Source organism: Lepisosteus oculatus, chromosome 4 (genome assembly GCF_040954835.1).
Source record: "Lepisosteus oculatus isolate fLepOcu1 chromosome 4, fLepOcu1.hap2, whole genome shotgun sequence".
NCBI lineage: Eukaryota > Metazoa > Chordata > Actinopteri > Semionotiformes > Lepisosteidae > Lepisosteus > Lepisosteus oculatus.
In genome coordinates this window covers 27,120,992-27,141,566 of record NC_090699.1, presented here as the reverse complement: position 1 = coordinate 27,141,566, position 20,575 = coordinate 27,120,992, and the positions used below count along the sequence as shown (strand labels likewise).

The following is a 20,575-nucleotide window of genomic DNA, read 5'->3' as shown; positions in this document are numbered from 1 at the left end:
GTTCTTTGTACGGTGTCTCTTGGTTTTGAACTTTGCTTGTCCCTGTTTATGATTTATGTACTATGTTTGCCTAGACCTGTGCTCACCTTCATTGCACCTGTTTGTCTACACTGCCAGTTGCAAACAAGGTGCTGCCTGCTCACACCGCTGATGCCGGGGTTTCTCTGCTTGCTCTTGGGTATATTATACAAAAATGTGTTGCTGCTTCACTATCTCCAGAAGCGACATATTGCAAATCAGTCTTATGTCTGTTACTGGCAAAGTTATGGAAACAAAAGTTCCAGCTACAGTATATGGGAAGAATATTTACCAAACAGCGCCATTTTAAGAAACATCCAAAATTAATCTGGAAAGGTTATATCTGGTTAACTAACTGACTCGAATTCTTCAAACAAGCAACAAGGACAGTTGATAACATTAAAGTGTACAGCCTTTTATATTTAGAATTTAGCTTATATGTACTTCAGCTTCTGATAAGGTTTCTTATAGAAGATTAATTATCTAATTAAAAGCCATAGGAGTCAAAGATGATTTGTGCACATGGTTTGAGAACTGATTAACGAACAGGAAACAACACATAATCTTAAGGGATCAGCATCTAAGTGGGTAGATATAAGCATTGGTGCACTGCAGGTATCCATTTTAGGTCTATTGCTCTTCCTGATCTATATAAATAGGTCTATATCTGATATAGGTAGAAAAATAGTTACATTTGCAGATAGCAGATATGAAAAAAATAGAGGCAGTGGCAAACAGAAACAGTAGTAAGGGAATAAAAAAACTTGGGTAGATACTTGGCATATTAGATTTAGCAATGATAAAGTCAAAGCTGTTTTCTCAGAAAGTAGAAACATACATGATATATTTTGCATAGGTCATTCTGAACTACAGGAAGCTATGCATGGAAGGGAAGTGAGTATTTATGTACATTCTTCTGTGTCCTTATCGAGACAATGTAGGGAAGCCATAAAAACATAAACAGAATGCTTGGGTACATAACAAAAAGTGTGGAATTCAAATCAATGAAAGTTATGCTAATGCTTTACAATGTATTAGTACGACCTAATTTAGAATATTGTATTCCATTCTGGTCACTATAACATGAAAATGGCATTGTAGCCTTAGAAAGAGTTTGAAGAAGAACAACGAGAATGATTCATGATCTAATGATGTTTTTGTGTATCGTACAGTATATTGACAGGTTAAAAAATCTTAATCTCTTTAGTATAGAGTAAAGGAGGTTGTAAAGAAATGTAATCAAAGTATGGTATATAAAAATCTTAAGGGTTATATACAATGTTATCACAGGGAACTATTTCAAACCCAGTAGCAAATCATGTTGTATAGGTGAAAGTTGGAAACTATAAGTAATTCAGTTTAGGATGGATAGTAGGAAAATCTTCATTTGATACATCCAGAGAGCATTACTTTGGATACATTAACACTGACCGGAGAAAACACACTGCACTCTAGCTTATTTCTCTGCTGATCTTGTTTGTGTTCCAGGTTGCAAGTTTTAGTGTTTTATTCTTGAAATTAAAGGGCTGGACATTATAGTTTAGGATGAGTTATAAGGTCTGTATCAGTCTGAAGGTGGTAGATCATGCCTTTCCTCTTATACAATCAGATTGCTGAAAAGTGGAATGGGCTAAACAGTTTACTAAATAAGTCTCTGAAGAAAACAACCAGGATTTTAAAAAGACCACTACCCTTCTATGAGTGTTGGGTAACTGAAAAAAAATGACAATTGCATTTTATACACATAATATGTGGTACTCCCACTACAGATGTGACACTACATCTGACAACCACTGGAATAATAAGCAGAACCGAATTGTCATTATATCACCACTTCATCAGTATAATAACTACAGAAACGGAACACTCTTAGCAAAACCCTGGGAAGGGTGAATGAATAATAAACTGACCATGACACGACGATGACCGTTAATACAAAGCTCATCACATTCCAGTGGAAGGAGATGACAGACACATGTAAACATGAACAGAGCTGTTCTCTGTCCTGTGCTTGTTTTTCCTTCTTTTTTAAAGTGCCTCTTTCGTTTAAAATGCTGGAAACTCATATTTGCTTTGTTTCTCATTTTGAAAATCTTTAGTCTTGGAGTTGTTTTGTTTTCCTTCTTAAGTTATGCTACAGGGATTCCTTGACCCTTATGGGGAAAACAAAATCTGTACATTTTTGCACAATTTCTTGTTGGAGTTCATCCAGACTTGGGACTAGTTTTCTGGGCCACAATCCTAATGTAATGTTAATTAAGAATTATGTTTTTCTATAGGGGTTTACCTGAAGGCATGCAAAGGCAAGCTGATGATCTTAACTAATGCAGGCAGTTTAAGCTTTACATTATTAGCTCTGTGACTCTCTTGTGTTTTTTTCTTTTTGAGCTGGAAATATTGATGTATTTGTTAGAAAACGTGCACAAGATAGCTTAAAATTTGTAATTTTAAGGTTATATAGCAGTACTCTTCAAAATGAGCTACCAATAATATTATATAATTTGTAAGAACAAACATTTGCAAGTTCAACTTGGGCATATGTTAAGATGTTTTTTAAATCTCTTTGCAGGACAGAATAACAATATTACTTCAAGCCCTTCAGGTCCATAGAGACTGGTGAGAGAGGCTTGATGATTTCCACTGATAGTGTGCTTCCTAAGACAGTCATCAGTAATGACCAAAATCAGCGAATTATAGAGTAGCATTTTATCGAAAATTAGAATGATTGTTTCAAAGATTTTAAAATTGAATGAGGCTTGTGCATCTCTTGATGTACTAACACTATTGTTCCATTTTCTGTTTAACAGTTTTAACGAGTCAGTATTTTATGGTTCCATTTATCCTATTTGAGATGTAATAATTTGATCGCTGTTAAATGGCAGTGATAACTGTCAGAGGTTATCCAAATTATGCTGTGATACATAAAGCACATGAGCTTTGTTTTATTGTTTATGGCGTGAACTGAGTTGGAAGTGTGTTGCTCCTGAACTCATAGTTAACAGGTCTTCAGTTAACTGAGCGCAGACACAATGTGACAAACCACAGCTCTTCAGCTTTCTACAGCACAGCTCAGTCACCATTATGCCCCAGAATCCGCTCCTTGTCCAGCTCCAAAACAGCTGTGTCCAGCCAACAAGAGTCCTTTTTCTCAGACCCACGGTACTATTGCACCACCCCAAACCGACCCACTCTCTATTCGGAGCAACATAGAAGGTTGTTGATTATAATCCAGAAGGTCTGGCATTCTTCTCCTGGATTAACCAGCTGCTCTCTCCCCTTGAAGTTTGTTGGCTTCTTCTTGTTTTCTTGTATGCAAGTGAACTAAGTGTTCTGTCTCTGTTGGTTACTTGGCTGCGAAACTGACAGACATGGCTGAATGCTCCCTGCTGCCGTGACGCATGGTTAGCTGTTGTTCTCTCGCCCCAATGCGATATGGCTTCTCGTTTCTATTTCCTTTGGGAACAGCTGTCATGTAAACAAATGATGAAATCACATTAATACACCATCCCAAAAATAAATGAACAGATCTTGGAACAGACCCACAAGTGCCTGAGACGCACAAGATATCTTTCGATTGCCCTAGAACATGTAAATTCTAAAACTATAAGCACAATTGGCACCAAGCACATTGCTTTTGGGTATTAAATTAGAATGAAGAATGAGCTAAAAACCGGGTACACTAGAGAAATTCAATGGCTTTGTTAGCACAGATGCACTCTAAACACCAGAGCTAAAATGTAAAAATGCTGAAGAAGACCTGGAAAAAAATAAAGCATTAGTATTTTGATGCAAAATAATATTTCAATCATTGCTTTCATGCAAAACCTAAATATCCCCAACTTCTCTCTTAACTCTCTCCCCATGCCAGAAGAGCATGGTTTTGTGAGAATTGGCTTTGTCTGATGCTGTTGCCTCTTTCCCTTGACCGCTGTAGGTACTGTGCACATTTCCGAACCTGCTGTCTGTGATGACCTCAGTTCTCCCCTTCCTGTTTCTCTCAACAGGCCCAGTGACGAGCAGCACCCCACAGTGAGGGCAGACGGATATGTTGACAGCCTGGCCGAGGCAGTAGACATCATTCTCAAACACAGGGCTCAGTAGGACCCCACGCACCCCAAGGGAAGGGGCTTCCGCTTGGAGTTGTACAGTGCAGATTGATGTTACATATTCCCCACTCACAACACTGTTAACCCTAGATAAAAGTATATGCAAAGATATAATGTTATTGCTTACCCAAAATTAAATAAATATACTGTAAGGTGGGTAGATGAGTAGATTGACCTAAGCAAATTAAAAAAAAATGTAGGGAAAGCCACATACTGTAGTTTCATGTTCCACGCTGTTTAACTGGAAATGTTAATGCTTTTTGTTTTGAGTGCTGAAATGATTTTTGGAGTTTGATGTGGGTTGGTGACACTAAAAAAGACAGAAGTGGACACATAGATTTGACTTGCACTAATGTAAACTTTGAGTAGTTGAAAATGCCAATGTAGTGTACATTTCTTGTTCTAAGTAAATATCACCCCTATACATGTATTCTGAGGCAGCTAACATAATTAAGCATTGTTTGGTCGATACAAGGTGTGATACTATTGCTGTACTTCTTCATTAGTGTATCAGTACTACCATACACTTTACAATGAATGAGGGAATACTCGTGATTTGTATTTCAATAAAAAATAGAAAAAAAAATCTGTGAACTACTTTTTCCATTTAAAGGCATTCCAAACTTAACAAAGAAAAATCAGACATCACATTTGTTCCCAATTACTTTAAAGTTTTCTACTGTAAATGCTTGCTGCGATAGTTAGGTTTGCACTTGAGCATGAGCTCTGACCCTGCAGTGTCTGTTAGCTTCAGTTTCACTCTGGAGTGATACAATTCTAGAAATGAAACCAAGCCTTTTGGCCCACCTTCTTGGGCTGCTTGGCCTAATGTGCTACTGGCCATCTCTGTGGGGAAAGAAATGTGAATTTTGACAAGTTAAGTAAATCTCCAGCTCACCTGGGAAACGGAAAGGTCTAAGTGAAATGAAAACCAGAATGGTCCTGTGGTTCTCAGAGACTAGATCGACGGTGATCAAGCAGATTAGACACAATCCTGAAGGTGAGGCACAACTACTGAGAAAATGCCTTTGTTGTTGCTGTAGGCCATATATATTTTCTACAGATGTTGTGGTTTCTTAATGGGACAGTGAATCAAACTGAAATAGAAACGTGCCCATTTCCTTGCTCTTGCTTATTTCTCAGAAAGCCCCAGCGCACTGAACCACAGGCAGACCGAGCTGCACTGTGTCCTGTGTTTTGCTCTGCACAGGGCAGAATGTCTGCTGTCTCCCCAGACACACCCCAGTGGCTGACTGTGCATCGCCCCAGGATGGCCATGCTTGTGCGAGGAAGGAAATTGGTTAGCTGTCATTGTGGAAACCACGGAAGAGCCGACAGCACATTGTTAAAATGCAGGCAGATCCCCAGAGTTATTTGTGTTTGCCATTCTCTGTTTTATTTTGTTTTGTCCTGCAGATGCACAGATACAGGAGAAACAGCTGTGTAGCACACTTAACCAAACACATAGGCTGTCTTGACCTTTTACTGCTGATCATGCACTGACAATCTCATCAATCAAAACCTTGTAAAGTCCCTATCCCCAGTGATGCTGGTGATATTATAACTATTATACTTATAGCATTTGGTAGGAAATTATGTGTTTTTGTTTATAGATAGGTAGATAGAAAAATAAATGTATTGTATAATCCAGTGCAGCAAATTTGACAAGAACGGTTCCATTTCCTTTTTCATGAGAATGTGCAGAAATGTCCTTTACCGTGTGAATAGATAAATACTTTTGAGTCAGGAGTCTGCTTTTAGGATAGAACATTTAATTGTCAAACACCTAAAGATCCATTATTTCCTGCTTGCTGCTGAGTAGGAGGATTGAGTTTTTTTCTAGTGTTTTGCAAGCCAGATACTACGCTGTACAGCAATGGACTGACTGGGGAAGAACTTTATTGTGTCTTGCAGTGGTGCTGCCAGAGAGTTTATATATGATTGAAAGTTGACATGAGCTCTCCTGGATCCTTATCAAGTATGTCATGAAGTGCTGATTTGATAGCTGAGGCAAAGACAAACACAAGAGGGATTGCATTGAGTAGCCATGGGGTAAATGGCAGACACCCACTGGAACAAAGCAACCCTGTTATGCCTGCATTCTTTTCGTATTTTCAAAGCGCCTTGTTTGCAAATAATTTGCTTCTCCCTGACACTTCTGCCTCTGCTTGTAAACAATCCTTACATCATGCATTCAGGTGCTGGATGGACTCCACCCTACTGACACAGTCTCAGCTGTTTCACCCACACTCCTAGCAATCCTGGACAGTGGAAACCCATGAAATGAGGAAGGGTTAGAGCAAGTGCACTTCCTGTAAATGTTGATCAAAACAGGGCCTGTGTGTGGCCAATCATTGGAAGCAATACATTGGTGACACATGCTTTTGCACCAGGATTCAGATGCTATCTTGGGAGATTCTGTTTCTTTCTCTAGTGGAGCCTGGACATACTTGTGCCTGTTCACTGGTCTCTGAGCCCTAAAAGCCCCATGTCATCCCAGTTCAGTCCACAAATGTTTGATAGTGCTCATCAGGGCATCCCCTATTCTCATCTCGAAAGAAAGCCATTGTTATATAAGCAGCTTAAGGTTGTGAGTGTCATGTAATGTCGTCATGTTGGGATAAGCCTACAAGAAGGACAAAATGTGAGATCCTAGGACTTGATCGCCGTTCAGCTAAGTTGCTATCAATCACTACAAATTGAGTTTTGTTGAATCTAGACCCTTCTACCCTGACTGTTTCACTTGGATGTCTCTATCGACTGGCCTTTTGTATACAAATTAAAATGTGTCAGTCTGCATCTCGGCCACACTCGTTGACATCCATCAGGGTGGTCTACATAAAACCTTGATTCATCGCTGAAGAGGACTTGCTGGTGAGTCCACCTAAGGTGATTTAGAACAACCCCCAATATGCCAAAGGCAAGGTGTTGTTTTCCTGATAGTTGAGACATATAGGTTCTTTTTTACCTTAATTTTAGTTCACAGACTATGACATTCACCAGGTTAAATCACCCCACTACCTGTGTGCAGACATTTCTCTAATGACTGGGGTGATTTAGTGCTTATGCAGCACTCCAAGTTACTCAAGTTTATCTCCATTAGTAATCAATGATCAATTAATAAAAATGACACCAGAAACTTTTAACCAATATCTAGAGCCTGTACACAGTCGTAGTTTTCTAGAAATGCTCAAATTGATTTTTAGGGTTGCTTCCAAGTAATATTTTCTATTTGATCCCAAGAAAAGCCGAATACACTGAATTTCAATACACATGCGTGATTAAAGGATTAGAATTAAATTAGGGGGAAGTTCATTCTATTATACTCTAGCAGACACTAGTACACACTAAGTGGCAGAGACAACTATAATTATTCCAGTAAATTCTAAAAAGCTGTGATTCTTAGAAGAGAGTGCTGGAATTCTGACTGGTCTGTGGTATTTCTGATCCATTTCAGATCCCTGCTGAGTTTTCCCAGGTGAGCGAAGAAGCAATATGCCTGATTTACATACTGTGCTTGTGAAGGGAAATGGAATAAACACACCACAGAGCGCTGGGAAAGAGACTGGAACAATTTATTTACAAATTAGAAGTAACAAGAAGATTCCTGAGGGACTGAACTGCTGTGAGTGCAAAAGGGTCACCGAGAGACTGGGAAAAAGAACTTTCATTTATAAAAAATCTTCTGTTTAAAAATCTCTAAACCAGAGCATTTTCTTTAAAGGCTTAATACCTTTGTGTATTTTTTCATATGTAACATTTGAAAACTGCATTTCAGGGTTTTGTTGTTTGCTCAACCAAAGTTTTTTTTTTTCTGGAAGATACTGGCCTCAGATTTATTTTTCTTTGTTAAAATACCAGAACCTACTTCACCTTACCTCTCATTGAAAGTCTAATGTCAATGTATACAGTTTCTATATCTCAGCCACTACCCCCAACACACACATCACGTTGGTAACAAATGTTTGGTGTAATTAGTTTGACCCCGTGTGATGTGAAACATTACTTTCACCATGAAATGATACCATAAATGAGTGAACTTAACTCTCTCCCCTTGTTTGGCTTTTGGAGCTTCAACACTATTAGAAAAAAACAGTTCTAAAGTCTGAGCAGTTACTGTACATTCATCAGAGCTAGCAGCACTAAGTGTGATTTTGTAAGTTTGAGCAGTGGGTGCTAGGACTGTTTAGCATTAATTCACTCTGAACATTTAATGTTCAATCCACAAGCAATTTGTTCATGGTTCTGGAAGCATGGTGATTTTTGATCATGCTAAAAAAGAGATTCATGATACCCTCCACTCATTAAACTCCTGCCCTTCAACCCAGAGTATATTTATACTTTTTTATATATATAAAGGTATTTAGGTCATCAAGAAAAACAGGCACAATACAATAATGGAATAGTTTCCATATACTGTACTACTGTGTGTCCGATTGTCTTCCATGTTCCTACATAAAATTATGTTCAGAAATGCTTGCCAAGCAGTCTTTCTGTCCGACGTTTTCTCCTGTCGCGTATCTCGTGTTCTTTTTCTAATTTAGACTACCACACCTCTGCCATTATCATCAGCACTAGGGCTGCCTAGCAATTCCTATGCAGCTCAGCACTCCCATTTGCCAAGCCTTCCATCAAAACTATACCCCCCTTCCAACTTCTAACCCTTCAAAAGCTTCTTTCACATCCTCCCGTCTTTCATATGATTTTTAGATTTATTGTAACCCATATATCAGGCCTGCAAAGTGAATTGCCCTTGGATTTGCAACGATGCCTGCAGTTTTTGACTGACTGCAAAAGCACAGCTCTCTCAGCTGCAATACTGCAACAGAACCATATTCAGTCAGCTGTTACATTGTATTTACACCTTGCTTTATTGTTAAAAAAGGCAACTTTTCAATGTTGAAATTAGTCATACTTTTTAGAACAGAAACAAGGAGTATTTGGACTTGCAATGTTTATGTCTTGCAAGGGGAGTCTTAGCAATATAATGAGGAGGATTTAATTCAGCAGATGATCAGTGTTTCATTTGTTATTGCACACAGACTTGTAGCTTCTCAGGTGTTAATTCTAGTCTCCACCTAACACCATCTGTCTACCATCACACTCGACAGATCATTTTTTCACAATGCATCAATAGGTGATGCACAGAATGTTTATCTTATGCATTATTTATTTTGGACCAGTGTATCTTAAATAGCACATTAAAATTAATGTTCTGTTTATATAGTTTCTCTAAACAGTTCAGGTCACCTTATTCTTAGGGATGATACTGAGTTTTACTCTCAATTTTGCAATAATAATTGGAGTTGATAACATCATATCAATAGGCCATTAGGTAAAAGAGAGAAATTAGATAAAAGAGACCAAGCAAAGTTAAACTAAAGGTTCTGGTTCCATTTTACTATGGATAAACCAAAAACCTGCGAATGTTTTAATAGTACAGCCAGCTGATTATGTTGTATGCTTTAATCTGCAATTAAATGTATAAAAATGCAAAGGACTGAGTTTCATGTCACTAGCTGACTGTGACTGGTGTTCCCCAAGTGGTGGTACAGGGTGGACTAAGTACTGCCAAGGGTGGGGTGCTATTAGTGAGTCCGGGCTCTCTCAGCTCCTAGCAACACCACAACCCCTTCAGCCTCCCATGCCCTTACAAAAAGGCAGTGCAGTCAGAGAGGGACATGCCTGTCCTCTTGTCAGTGCTGAAGAGATAGGCGGCTGTGGTGCCTGCGGCTTGTTAAAAGACAAGGGAGAGGTTTGAAGGTCTGCTGGCAAGCTGGAGAACTCTGCCCATACTTCTTCATTCTCTAATCAAGGCCTAGGTTAAGTTGTAGGCTCACAAAGCATGTGCCTAGCATCACCTGTGCTAAATGTTTCTAATAAAATGTAATCTTTAGATTTAACAGATACATCTAGTCAAACTACATTTGATTTTACAGTGCATTATAATTTACACTGCACACATGAGCAGATGTATGTACTGACATGTATACTGCTGGTGAAACACCTCAAGATGGTTTCACAAGTCCCGGGTTTGTTAGTTGCTACTGCTAGCTACAAAGAACAATGCACAGTGTATTGGCTAAAGTTGCTCATTTAGAACTACCCGTAAACAATATTTGTGTTGGGAGCAACACAGCACAAAAACAGAAAAAACAATAAAGAAGTCTTTGTAACTCACTGAATTAATTGAGAAACATTAATTATCTAAAGGTATCATGCCATCTGCGACCACCTAATGACTGAATTCCAACAAAGTAAAAAAATAGATTCCATTTACAATTTAATTCTTTGTATATTTTCGAGCTTTGCGTAACTACAGATCATTTAATATAGCACTTCAATGTTTCAAAATGCAGAGACCTAAGTAATGTTCAAGCTTGCCATGAAGGATATATCTGGATCTGGACATATATAGCCTTGAATGTACATAAAATCTCAACTGTTTAACTCTTCAGCTGCTCTGGAGAACTGTCATTTTCTTTACTGAAAAGTGTGAATAACTGCTTCCAGTCTGAGTCAAAGGAAGGACATCTAAAAGTGAGGTCATTGTCATAGAAAAAGGCATTAATGTGTTCTTGGTTTTTGATGGAAGTTATTAAGAGTTCACCAGAAGAAAAGAAGAAGAAAGATGCTTTAGAAGTGAGTTAAAATTCTGGATGTTTCTAATGCTGTTGTTTTGTAGTTATTGCATAATTAAATTTCTATTAGATTTATTTCCTCACTGACACTACTTCAAATTAGCTATTTGTTTCGCTAACAGTGCTGTTAGATTACAGGATTGCTTGAGCACTGGTATGTTGTTTTCTTACGCTGGGAGTGTGAAAGGTGTTATAAGACAATTATACTACATAAATATTCCATCAACAGTGTACAATGGCTTGGAAATTTGTACAATTTGAAAATGTGACATTATTAGTTGTAGGGTGGTTTAAAAATATATTCGTATTACACTCCTGCCTGGAATGGGGTTTGTAGATGCCAGTGTGAAAAACACAAAACTGGGCTTTCCAAATTAATAGGATATAACAGAAATAACTAGTGATTCTACATTTATGAAAAAAAAAACAACTTTGTTCCATAAAAGCCTTGTTTTTAATTCCTTTGACTATGTAAAACCCATATATAATAAACATTTTAATTGAACATCCATTGTTAATTAAAAATGTTATCTGAAGTTTCAAACCTGAATAGCCAAGTTGGTCATTTGATGTGCAAAAGCCTTGACTAATATATTGGAAGAACTACAGTACCTTAAAATAAAACTGTATTTTCATCACACTGTCCTTGGCAGAGAGCAGAATTTACAGGTCTGAAGTTTATCATTCTGCAGCAGTTCAATGTTTTCAATGCATCCAAACCTATGAAACTGGAAACCAATACAGTGGAAATAACAAAAGTTAGCTTTTTTATGTGAGTACAAGTATCAAATACCTCTAAGTATAAAAACAAAACAGTTGAGCTGAGCAGTGGTATCCATCACTGGAATTCAGAGACCAATTTGTTTTGGTCACAAGTTCAATAAAAAAATATCACAACTTTATATATCACCTATCAGTTGGTTTCTGAGGTATACAGCCATTGTGTGATTCAGGGACTTCTAGTTTAGACACAGGGGATATTGAGTTCCTCCTTAGAGCATGTAGATCTACTCTTACAGAATGTGCTTTTACTATCAGAGGAAAGTTTCTGCCCTCTTGGTAAATGTTTAAACAAAAAGGGTTTATAGAATGCATGAAAGCTTTCTGTGTAGGGTTACATTTTCTTCATAAAATCAGTGATCACATCTGATAAATACAGTACAGACATTACTGAAAATGGTGATGAACTTTCACACAGAAATTTAAAGTCTTGTCACAGAAGACAAACCATGACAGTTATATTTTAGCTTATTAATGACTATGCAGATTAACTAAGGAGGTTAAACCAAAATGCAGTTTGCACCTTTGTCAATAAAAGCAAAGTTAAGCAAGTTAAGCACATAATTTCACAACACTCACTGGACTGCTCTGGAAGCTTGAGGACTTTCCTTCTGCATATATAGATTGCAGTGTTTTGGGTTTAAGGCCGCTGTTTCAATTTGTTTTCAATTTTCTCACTGAATGGAACAAACTGCATTATGGTAAAACAAAGTAAAAACACAAAGTACAATAGCCTCAAGAATTTAATGTTATGCATATGTACAGAATCACAGGTATATTATACACTGGGCATAAGGTGTTAGGTGTGAATTTAATCTTAAATCTTGAACTTTCCCAGTGAGCTCTTTTGAATACATTCATTTTCTGACACTGAGAAAAATGTAGAAAGCTTTGTTTTTAGGAATTTCTCAAAAATACATTTTTAACAGTCTTTTATAATGGCAGCTTGACTTCAGAAGAAATCGAGTGCTCTTATACAGTATTATAGCTTGCATTTTATACAGCTTGTGATGTGTTTAACTATCCCTTTCACCTTAAACCTATCCCTATAGACTTCTTCCCACTGTTTTCTTCTTGGCAAACATTCAAATGTTGTCTTTGGCCAGGAGTCAGTTAAGGTCACTGATGCAATACCTGCAAAGCTGTTATTTCAAGGATCAATTCAGAGAACTGCCAGTAATTTACTGCACTCTGTGATAATCTCTATCTGCATGTCTTTTAGCCTCACTGTACATAATACCTTGTGATAATGATTGTTCAATTCAGCTACTTTTTTGTTTAAGAATCTGCACTGATGAGAGTTACATTTCAGACATTGTAGTTTTCAGCTTTTTTTGGCCATCATTTTCCAGCTTCACTACACTGGAGTCTTCAAGAGAAACCACTTTACCCAGAGTGCACAGACAAGATCCACATTAAGACTGTTTCATGGCTGAGATGCATGACTTTCAGAATTTGTTGAAAAAGGAAGATATGAAGTGAAGTTATCTTAAGAGACAAGCTCTTCATAGAGCTCCAATGATCAGTGTTTCTGGTGCAGAACCATTACCGTTCAAAATGTGGCACACTTTTTAAAAGTCTCTTCATCATTGCAGATACTTTCTGACACAAGTGAAGTCTTGTGCAAGAGGGAAAGAGATCGCTCTCACATTCTTGTATTAGCATGTGCTTTAACCATGAGCAAGACAAGGAAATAGTGCTTTAATGAGAAAAGACTCCTGTGATGAAAGGCTAGGGAACACTAACACAACCAGATTGTGGTTCAAGCTTTTTTAAAAAAAATACAGCTGGAACACAGGAACACATTCATTTCTGTTTTGCTGTACTCTGGTAACAAATCAGACAACAGCACTCGATCCTGCCCAGAATCTGGTGTTTCTGGCCCACAGAAGAGTAGATTCCAAGGAGAAAACAGAACATATGTTTCCTTTTTCAGGATGAGTCCTGCCAAAGTTTAACAATCCTGTTTTTCCTTCTATTCAGGGAACACTCTCACACACTCAGAGGCATCTTTTCCATCATATCTCACAGCAGTGGATACCAGACACACTGAAGCATGGCCACAGGCCTTAATGCACTTAGTACTTTTCAGATAAAAGAGGGAATAACTGGAGGGGAACAGATATTTCACAGAGCACTATTAAAATGAACAACGCAATATACTAAATCAATATTTACCTGCTCAGCAGGTTCACTTAAAATGGTATTCAATGTTATTTTATGTATTTTCCCATTGTAACAATGAGAATATTTAGCGATATAGTCAGCACTGGGTCTAAATACTCCATATGCAATCTGCTAAGCCTAGAGCACTATCACTTTAAAAAAAAAGGCCAACCTGAAAAACTAAACAGACAATACTTTATTGGGTTAAATTAAAATTGTCTTCACTTACATTAGCTTTCCCTATTAAACCATTAACTAAGAGCCTTCTAAGAGTTTCTTCAAAGCAAAGCAGCAAATCTTGTTGACCAGTACTTGCTCTATAAGTGCAATAAGCACATCACCCCTGTGGTGCATAGCTCAGATGAGGTAGTAGTGTTGGTATTATGCTACATTACTCTTTTTGGGGTATTACCTTAGAATTGTGATGGGTAGATAACAGCTGATATTGCATCTTAACTCTGCTTGCTTCCATTTTAAGCACAGTGCTGATACTGTTAAAGACTGGATTGCAAGTGAAGGTACAAGTGAAGCTACAAACAGAAATTCAGTAACTGTGACACCGATGGATTAAATATCTAAGAGCACTAAATCTAATGTCAACATAATTTCCACACAGAGTTAAACAAATCTCATAGGAATGCCACCGTTATACCCTCCACCGAGCTCTGCTTTACTTAAAAGACAAGGATCTTACATGTATCTGCCTAAATAATGTTTTGCAGAGTGTACACCTCACGCATCTATGCTACTATTACTCTCCCACAAAATGTTAGCAATGCAGAGAAGCTTTATTTTTCCATCTCTTTTATGCAGGTGATCCTTTTATGGAAAAAGTGGGATGTTTTGATTGTTTCTTTATGTAAAGTAGATATTTAGTAAGGAGGGTGTGTTAGCAAATACACTTAAGAAATGGAATAAGCCTGTTCTGCTTTGAGGAAAGTTCTGCACAGCTCACTGCCAATTTATCCTGGGAGGGAAATACATTGGCCGTTAAAAGCAATCAAATGTTTCTGAGGGCAACAGAAGGGGTCCTACCCTCCACACCTCACCAGCCGACACAGCAATGGCTGTCCTGAAGATTAGACACACAAAAATAACATAAATTATTGTTTTCCTAAATAGTTAGCATTATTCTTATCAGTATAGTTTGAACAGCAAACACATTCTAAACTCATTGATGTTGCACTACACCTGGAGTTATAATCTAAGTGGCTGCAGGGGACAAACAGGCAGGTCAGAATGTGATTGTTACATTTTCAATAAGGCAAATGGTTACAGTGCAAGAACCCAGAGTCTTAAGCTTCTATTAACTCTTCACTGAGGAGAGCACTGCACACTTGGACACTTTTTCCGTTGCAAACCTACTCAGATGACTATTTCCAGCTCTCAAAGGCCTGGTTAGGGCTGTGAGATGCTATGTCTTTAAAAGAAAGTCTTTCCTTTTTTGTGGATAAAACAGTCTTTCCAAATGGATCCATATATAGGTTTCTTATCTCAGACATCAAAAACTGTAACTCTGCCACACACACCGTGCACAGTATGCATACCTCCTCATTCACTGAGCCATGCAAGACTCAAACTGTATGCCACTTTTTGTTTTTTATAGAAGATATGAATATTCACGGTTTTAGCTTATATCCCCTTTAAAAGAAGATCAACGACAGTAAAGTGCATCTAAAGCTATTTTTAACAAGTTAAATAAAAAAAACATACTTTCAAAATTAAACAAAATCTTTTTATAAGCACTTGGTATTATTTGTCAAGGTATGTACCAAAATAGATTTATTTTTTCATTTAGAAAGCTATTAATAAAAACGAATACAAGTACAAACACAGACTGTAGCATACAAAACTCTGATGAAACAACTTGCCAAACACTTTTGCCAATTATCCATGTAGATTGTTAGCTCTGAACTTGTTTTTATACCTCGACTGCTGTCTATGAAAGAGCAAAAATTAATATTTTTTTATTTATATATAATGAATTATAAATAGCTCAGTGTCAGCATTTCTTACTGCTTTCAATCTACTGTATGTCTGTAGAACTGAAATCATACTTGCTGATCTTTTCTAACAACATTTTGAGACGGCGTATCTCCTGTGCCATCAGGGCGTGAGGTGACTATGCAGTGTTTAGCCTTCTCTAAAAATACTTCTGTTTTGCACGTGTAACTGTGGTTCAGAACAGCTTGAGGTGCTGAGATTTTTACAGCAACACCTCTTTCCTCCCCTCCATCCCCTTTATCCATCTCGAACTACAGTGGTTTCTTTATAGCCATTCTGTGGCTGCCACCTTGCTCACTGTTAGCCCTCTGTTACTGCATCCTTTCATCTTATCCTTGCCTTGGTTAGGACTTCCTGGTAGACAGGAAACTGCAAAGTCAGCTGACAGGACATTCCAGAACACCTTCGACTGAACTGTGACAACAACCAGTGAAAAGTAGTAAGTTGTTTTTCAGTCCATTACTCTCCCCTGATACTTTCCTCTCATTCCAGGAGACTGAACAAGTGAACAGGACGTTGCTCCTTTTTGGCTGCCAAACATAAGTTTTTTTTCTTTGGGCAGCTGTATCAACAGGGCTTAGATGATACTTCATAGAGTAGGAGCGCTCTCTGAAATTTCATCACTCCCTGGCACTAGAGGATATGCCAGGAATGGGCAGCCTAAATATTTTCACATAGTGAGAAGATCTCCCTTCAGCATTCATCTAATTCATTGCAGTGATCTGGAGGGCTGGCACACTGTTATCTTCTCACAAAACACTGTGCTGCTGTAAGCATACTGAAAGCAACTATGGTCTTGTCCTCCAGATTATGTGGTCACATTTCACAAGTTGGAAATGAAAGCAATGTCATCCCTTCACGATCCTGACAATTTAACTTTTCTAAATTATAACTGCACACTGCAGCTAACCATAGTAAATCAGAAAGCAATTTTGGGCAGAACCCGCTTCTTCAGTTTAGTTACCCTGTGTACACTCAAAAAGAGCAGGCTTTTTTTCACTCAAACATGATGACTAGAAAAGTGACAACTGATGAAAAACTCCCACAGTGAAGAATTTCATTTATGTTACGTCAATTGCAAGTGTACCATCAAGAAATGCTTACAGAAAGCCTTGCTCAGATTTATTCTTAGATTTCTGCTCAGAAATCCCACGTTCATTTACTTTCTCTAGCTCTGTACCTTTCTAGAGCTGCTGAAATTAAAATAGTTTTATAGCCTTATTGCTCTGCGAAACAGCTTCAGTAGTTGCATACACAAATAAAGCCTGCAAAGCAGCGGGATCATCTACCACACTCAACTCCTTGCAGCCCCTTTTCTGCACTGACTCTAGAGAGACCACCAGGGTAGCAGGGAATGGGCCATTTCAGAGCTGAAAATTACATGGTCACCACACATCTGGATACTATAGACTGTCAGCAGTGGTTATTGCTCATGGAAGAGCTGCACTAAGCTTGCATAGACGCTAGAGAATGACAGGCACTCATGGCAGACCATGAGAACCAAACCATGAGATGAGAGTTTTTTAAACTCCAAATACACAAACTGGCGATATGATCCTGCAGTTGCCACATTCCTGACTCCAGTCCATCCTCAAGTCTGGCTCAGGCCAGGAGACTTGTTTTGTAGCCTGAGAGCTAAGTCAGTCACACAAGTGGTACACTTGGGAACACACCGAGGCAGATTGGTGATGACAGGCCAAATACTGAGAGATCCCTGATATGGGGTTTTTTCTAGGGAATGATGGCAGTGGCACTCTGTAACTCAGGGGAAAAGTGGGTGATGCTACGATTTGTAGTAATTTGAAGAAAAAAGGGATTTCCTATTTTGAATGTCCTGATCAACCAGGTTGCTTCAAGACAATGTGTCATCTTTCTTTCTCCCACACATCAAGTTTTAAACAGAACAGGACCCTTCATTAATCAATAAAATGGGACCTGTTGTACCCGATCTGACTTATTTGGTATGTTCTCATGTGACTTAAGCAGAATGTTCACTTTTGGTTCAATTTGTCTGTTCAGAACCTAAAGGAGTGAACTGCTTGTCCCTATTGGACACAGTGTGGTACTGAACTGCTTATTGATTATAGAATCAAATCAAACAGGAATAGTGTCTTGTAATTGCTTTGTTCTGTTGTTCTGTTGTTTGTATTGTTCATGCAACCAACATTACCTCAGTAGTTGTAATTTTCTAAGCCAGTTTGGTTCTACAGCATAAAGTAGACTGGAAAGCCAACTGACCTAACAATTCTATTTAATCTCTTAGGGAGTTTTTGGGCCACTCCTAAGAAATGCATGTGAAGAATGACTGACATTATAACAAGTCTAAACCATAATGCAAAGCAGCCCAAGGCCCCCACCGGCACAAAGTTATAAAAAGAGGTCTACTCTGGTGCTTGCAGTTAGTTACAGGAGTAGCCAGAATGGTCTGAAAATATGAACAGCTGCGATGGAACACCTGTCTCTGGCTGTGCCTTTATGGTTTATGGAAAAATTCTCTTTGTTTCACTCGAACTCAGCAGGTATCCAGGAAGTATCCCAGCAGACTTGAAACACCATTTACCATCACAGGATTTCCCATCAAGAATCCCCAGCTCAGAGCAGCAGTGGAGCCCTGTCTGTGTACAGGAGGAGATGGACACAGTTTCCTCTGACCTCAAAGACACCTCAGCTGCTACCCTCTCCTGCCAGTGCTGGACCTCTCCTGCTGCTTCTATGTGCTCTGCAAGTGTGTTTTTTGGACATTTGTGTATTTTATAAGTGTCAATAATCAAGCCAGAATATATCTAACAAAATGTATGACACATTTATGAGTTGCAGTACATAGATTCTACATAAATCTGAAAAATTGTGTTTTCTCAGTATAATATGTGAAAATTCAAATGTAAAATAAATCTTTCACTTTTTAAAATTAGCTAAAACTAAGTTTTTCAAAAGCAAGTCTCCAGATAAGTGTCATGTAGGAAAGTTTCAACAAATCCTATGTTTATTTGTTTATTTTTAAACAGGCCTTTTCAACTAAATCTTTGACCCTTTTAATGAATTTTGTTTGATCCCCATGACTGAATTTTCCTGTAATAATACAATTTCTGGCCAAATGAAACACAACTACCCCTGACACATTGCAGGCATTTGCTTAAAAAGTATATATATTTTTTAAAATGGTCACTGTTTCACCTTTTTAAACTTTAATATCAACACCATCTACAATTAAAGTTCAGCGTTATTTATAAAAAATATAAACATTTTTGTGATACTACAAACCCATACCATTGTTCCAAAGTTTTAAAACCAAACGACTTCTATTTAGAAGACAAAATGTTTTAAAAACGAGTTATCGTGGCTATTGGTACCCCTTTATCGTGAAACTGCATTATCACTGCTGTGTCTGCATTTGTGATCATGTGCATGTGTGGCACAGAAAAGAAGAAGCAAATTAAAATCGTTTTCAGAGAACTTCTCCAAGCTCTTTCCTTCAGATCATCATTTACTTCAGCACAAGAAGAAGAAACATCCAACTAGAGAGCCAACAAGAGCCCCTGACGCTTTCAGTTTTACAAGAAATTTCCTCCTTTTCAAAATTGCAGAAAATCCACGCTGAATGTGAATGGCTGTGAGAATTGACTCCAGAGTCATCCCACCCTCTCTTCTCCGCTCCCCATTACCAAACCAGAGCACAGCTCTCTTAGACCCTGCTTATCTAGCTCCAAACATTTGCAGACCAAGCAAGCTGGGGGAATTCTCTCCCGGAAGCATGGAGAACACTAGACCAATGCTGCAAGCACACAATGTCTTCTGACACCCCGGATTCTCTTGACATTCAAAATCAAAGCATTGTACCAAGAGTTAGACCAGGCCGTTTCCTGGTTGAGGTGGCCTTCCTGCCTTGCTCTTGAGGGACACTTTTTCTCTCCTGGCTTTTGCAACCCCACAGCTATCTGTATGGGCACGAAAGGACTCAGTTTCTTTCAATCTGCTCAATGTCCAGCTCCCCATCCAGCTGAAAGACATTCTTCGTGGTCCCCCAAAACACCTGCAAGCTCCCATCGGTCTGCTCTCCATTCGCAGCCGCCTTCTTCGAGTCCCCGCATCCTGCAAAATCACACACCAGCTCCTCATTGGACAAGTCCTCCCTGCTTTCCCCACCCTCCTCTTCAGTGTTTTGGTGAGTCTCCGCCTCCATGTCCCCATCAGGGGTGGAGTCCACGTTGTATTGGCTGATGCTCTTGCAAGAGGGAGGAGCTTGACTGGATTGGCTACAGTCAGCGCCAGTAAACCCGGGGCAGCTGAGGCTGTGGAAATTCTGAAGTTTCTGTGAAGAGAAGAGAGAAGGCCTCTGTGTTATTTATCTCTTCTCTTCGAGCTCATATATTTTCATATAAAATCATTCATGAATGTTTTCCTCTTCCAGTAACCCCCTGCTGGCTGAATAGCTACATGTGTCAAAAAGAAGACATGCTCTTCTGTCCAAAAGTGTGCAGGACCTCTGTGTCCACTTAGTTTTTAACTGTGTATGATATTTCACCCTAAAAAAATGGTTTTACAATTATTTCATATCAAGTATCACATGTTAATGCTTCTTAAATATCAGGTGTATGTTTTCATAAAAACTGGAATATTATGAACATTTTCATACATTAAATGGGAACTAATTAAATAAAATGGGAAAAGAAACAGCTGTCATATCACACATTTGAACAAAATAAAAGGCGGTCTTTTCCTTGTATTTTGCTTATAATATACATCTCTTCTCTGGCTAACTGAATTTGCAGTGAGCAATGCAAATCCACAATGTATCTTGATGTGCCATATCAACAGACCCTCATTGTTTAAGGATCATGACATTTAGCAACATTAGACACA

At 38.4% G+C, this 20,575-nt stretch overlaps 2 protein-coding genes across 5 annotated transcripts in view; one reads left to right on the top strand and one right to left on the bottom strand.

Moving 5' to 3' along the window:
• The window catches only part of lhpp (phospholysine phosphohistidine inorganic pyrophosphate phosphatase), a 32,889-nt gene extending 28,173 nt beyond the window's left edge, over nucleotides 1–4,716 (top strand). Inside the window, exons 7-8 of one of the 3 annotated variants that reach the window (XM_069189004.1) lie at nucleotides 2,588–2,634; nucleotides 4,023–4,062. In XM_069189004.1, coding sequence (XP_069045105.1) covers nucleotides 2,588–2,597 — 10 coding nt within the window. In that variant the 3' untranslated portion in view covers nucleotides 2,598–2,634; nucleotides 4,023–4,062. Of the gene's footprint in view, nucleotides 1–2,587; nucleotides 2,635–4,022 lie in introns of all 3 variants that reach the window. The other 2 variants (XM_006630521.3, XM_015347010.2) reach the window with 2 other exon arrangements.
• Nucleotides 4,717–7,683: 2,967 nt separating this feature from the next.
• fam53b (family with sequence similarity 53 member B) overlaps nucleotides 7,684–20,575 on the bottom strand; it is a 40,325-nt gene continuing 27,433 nt past the window's right edge. For both annotated transcript variants that reach the window (XM_006630520.3, XM_015346819.2), the window contains exon 5: nucleotides 7,684–20,024. In XM_006630520.3, the coding sequence (XP_006630583.2) occupies nucleotides 19,671–20,024 (354 nt within the window). In that variant the 3' untranslated portion in view covers nucleotides 7,684–19,670. The remainder of the gene's footprint in view (nucleotides 20,025–20,575) is intronic.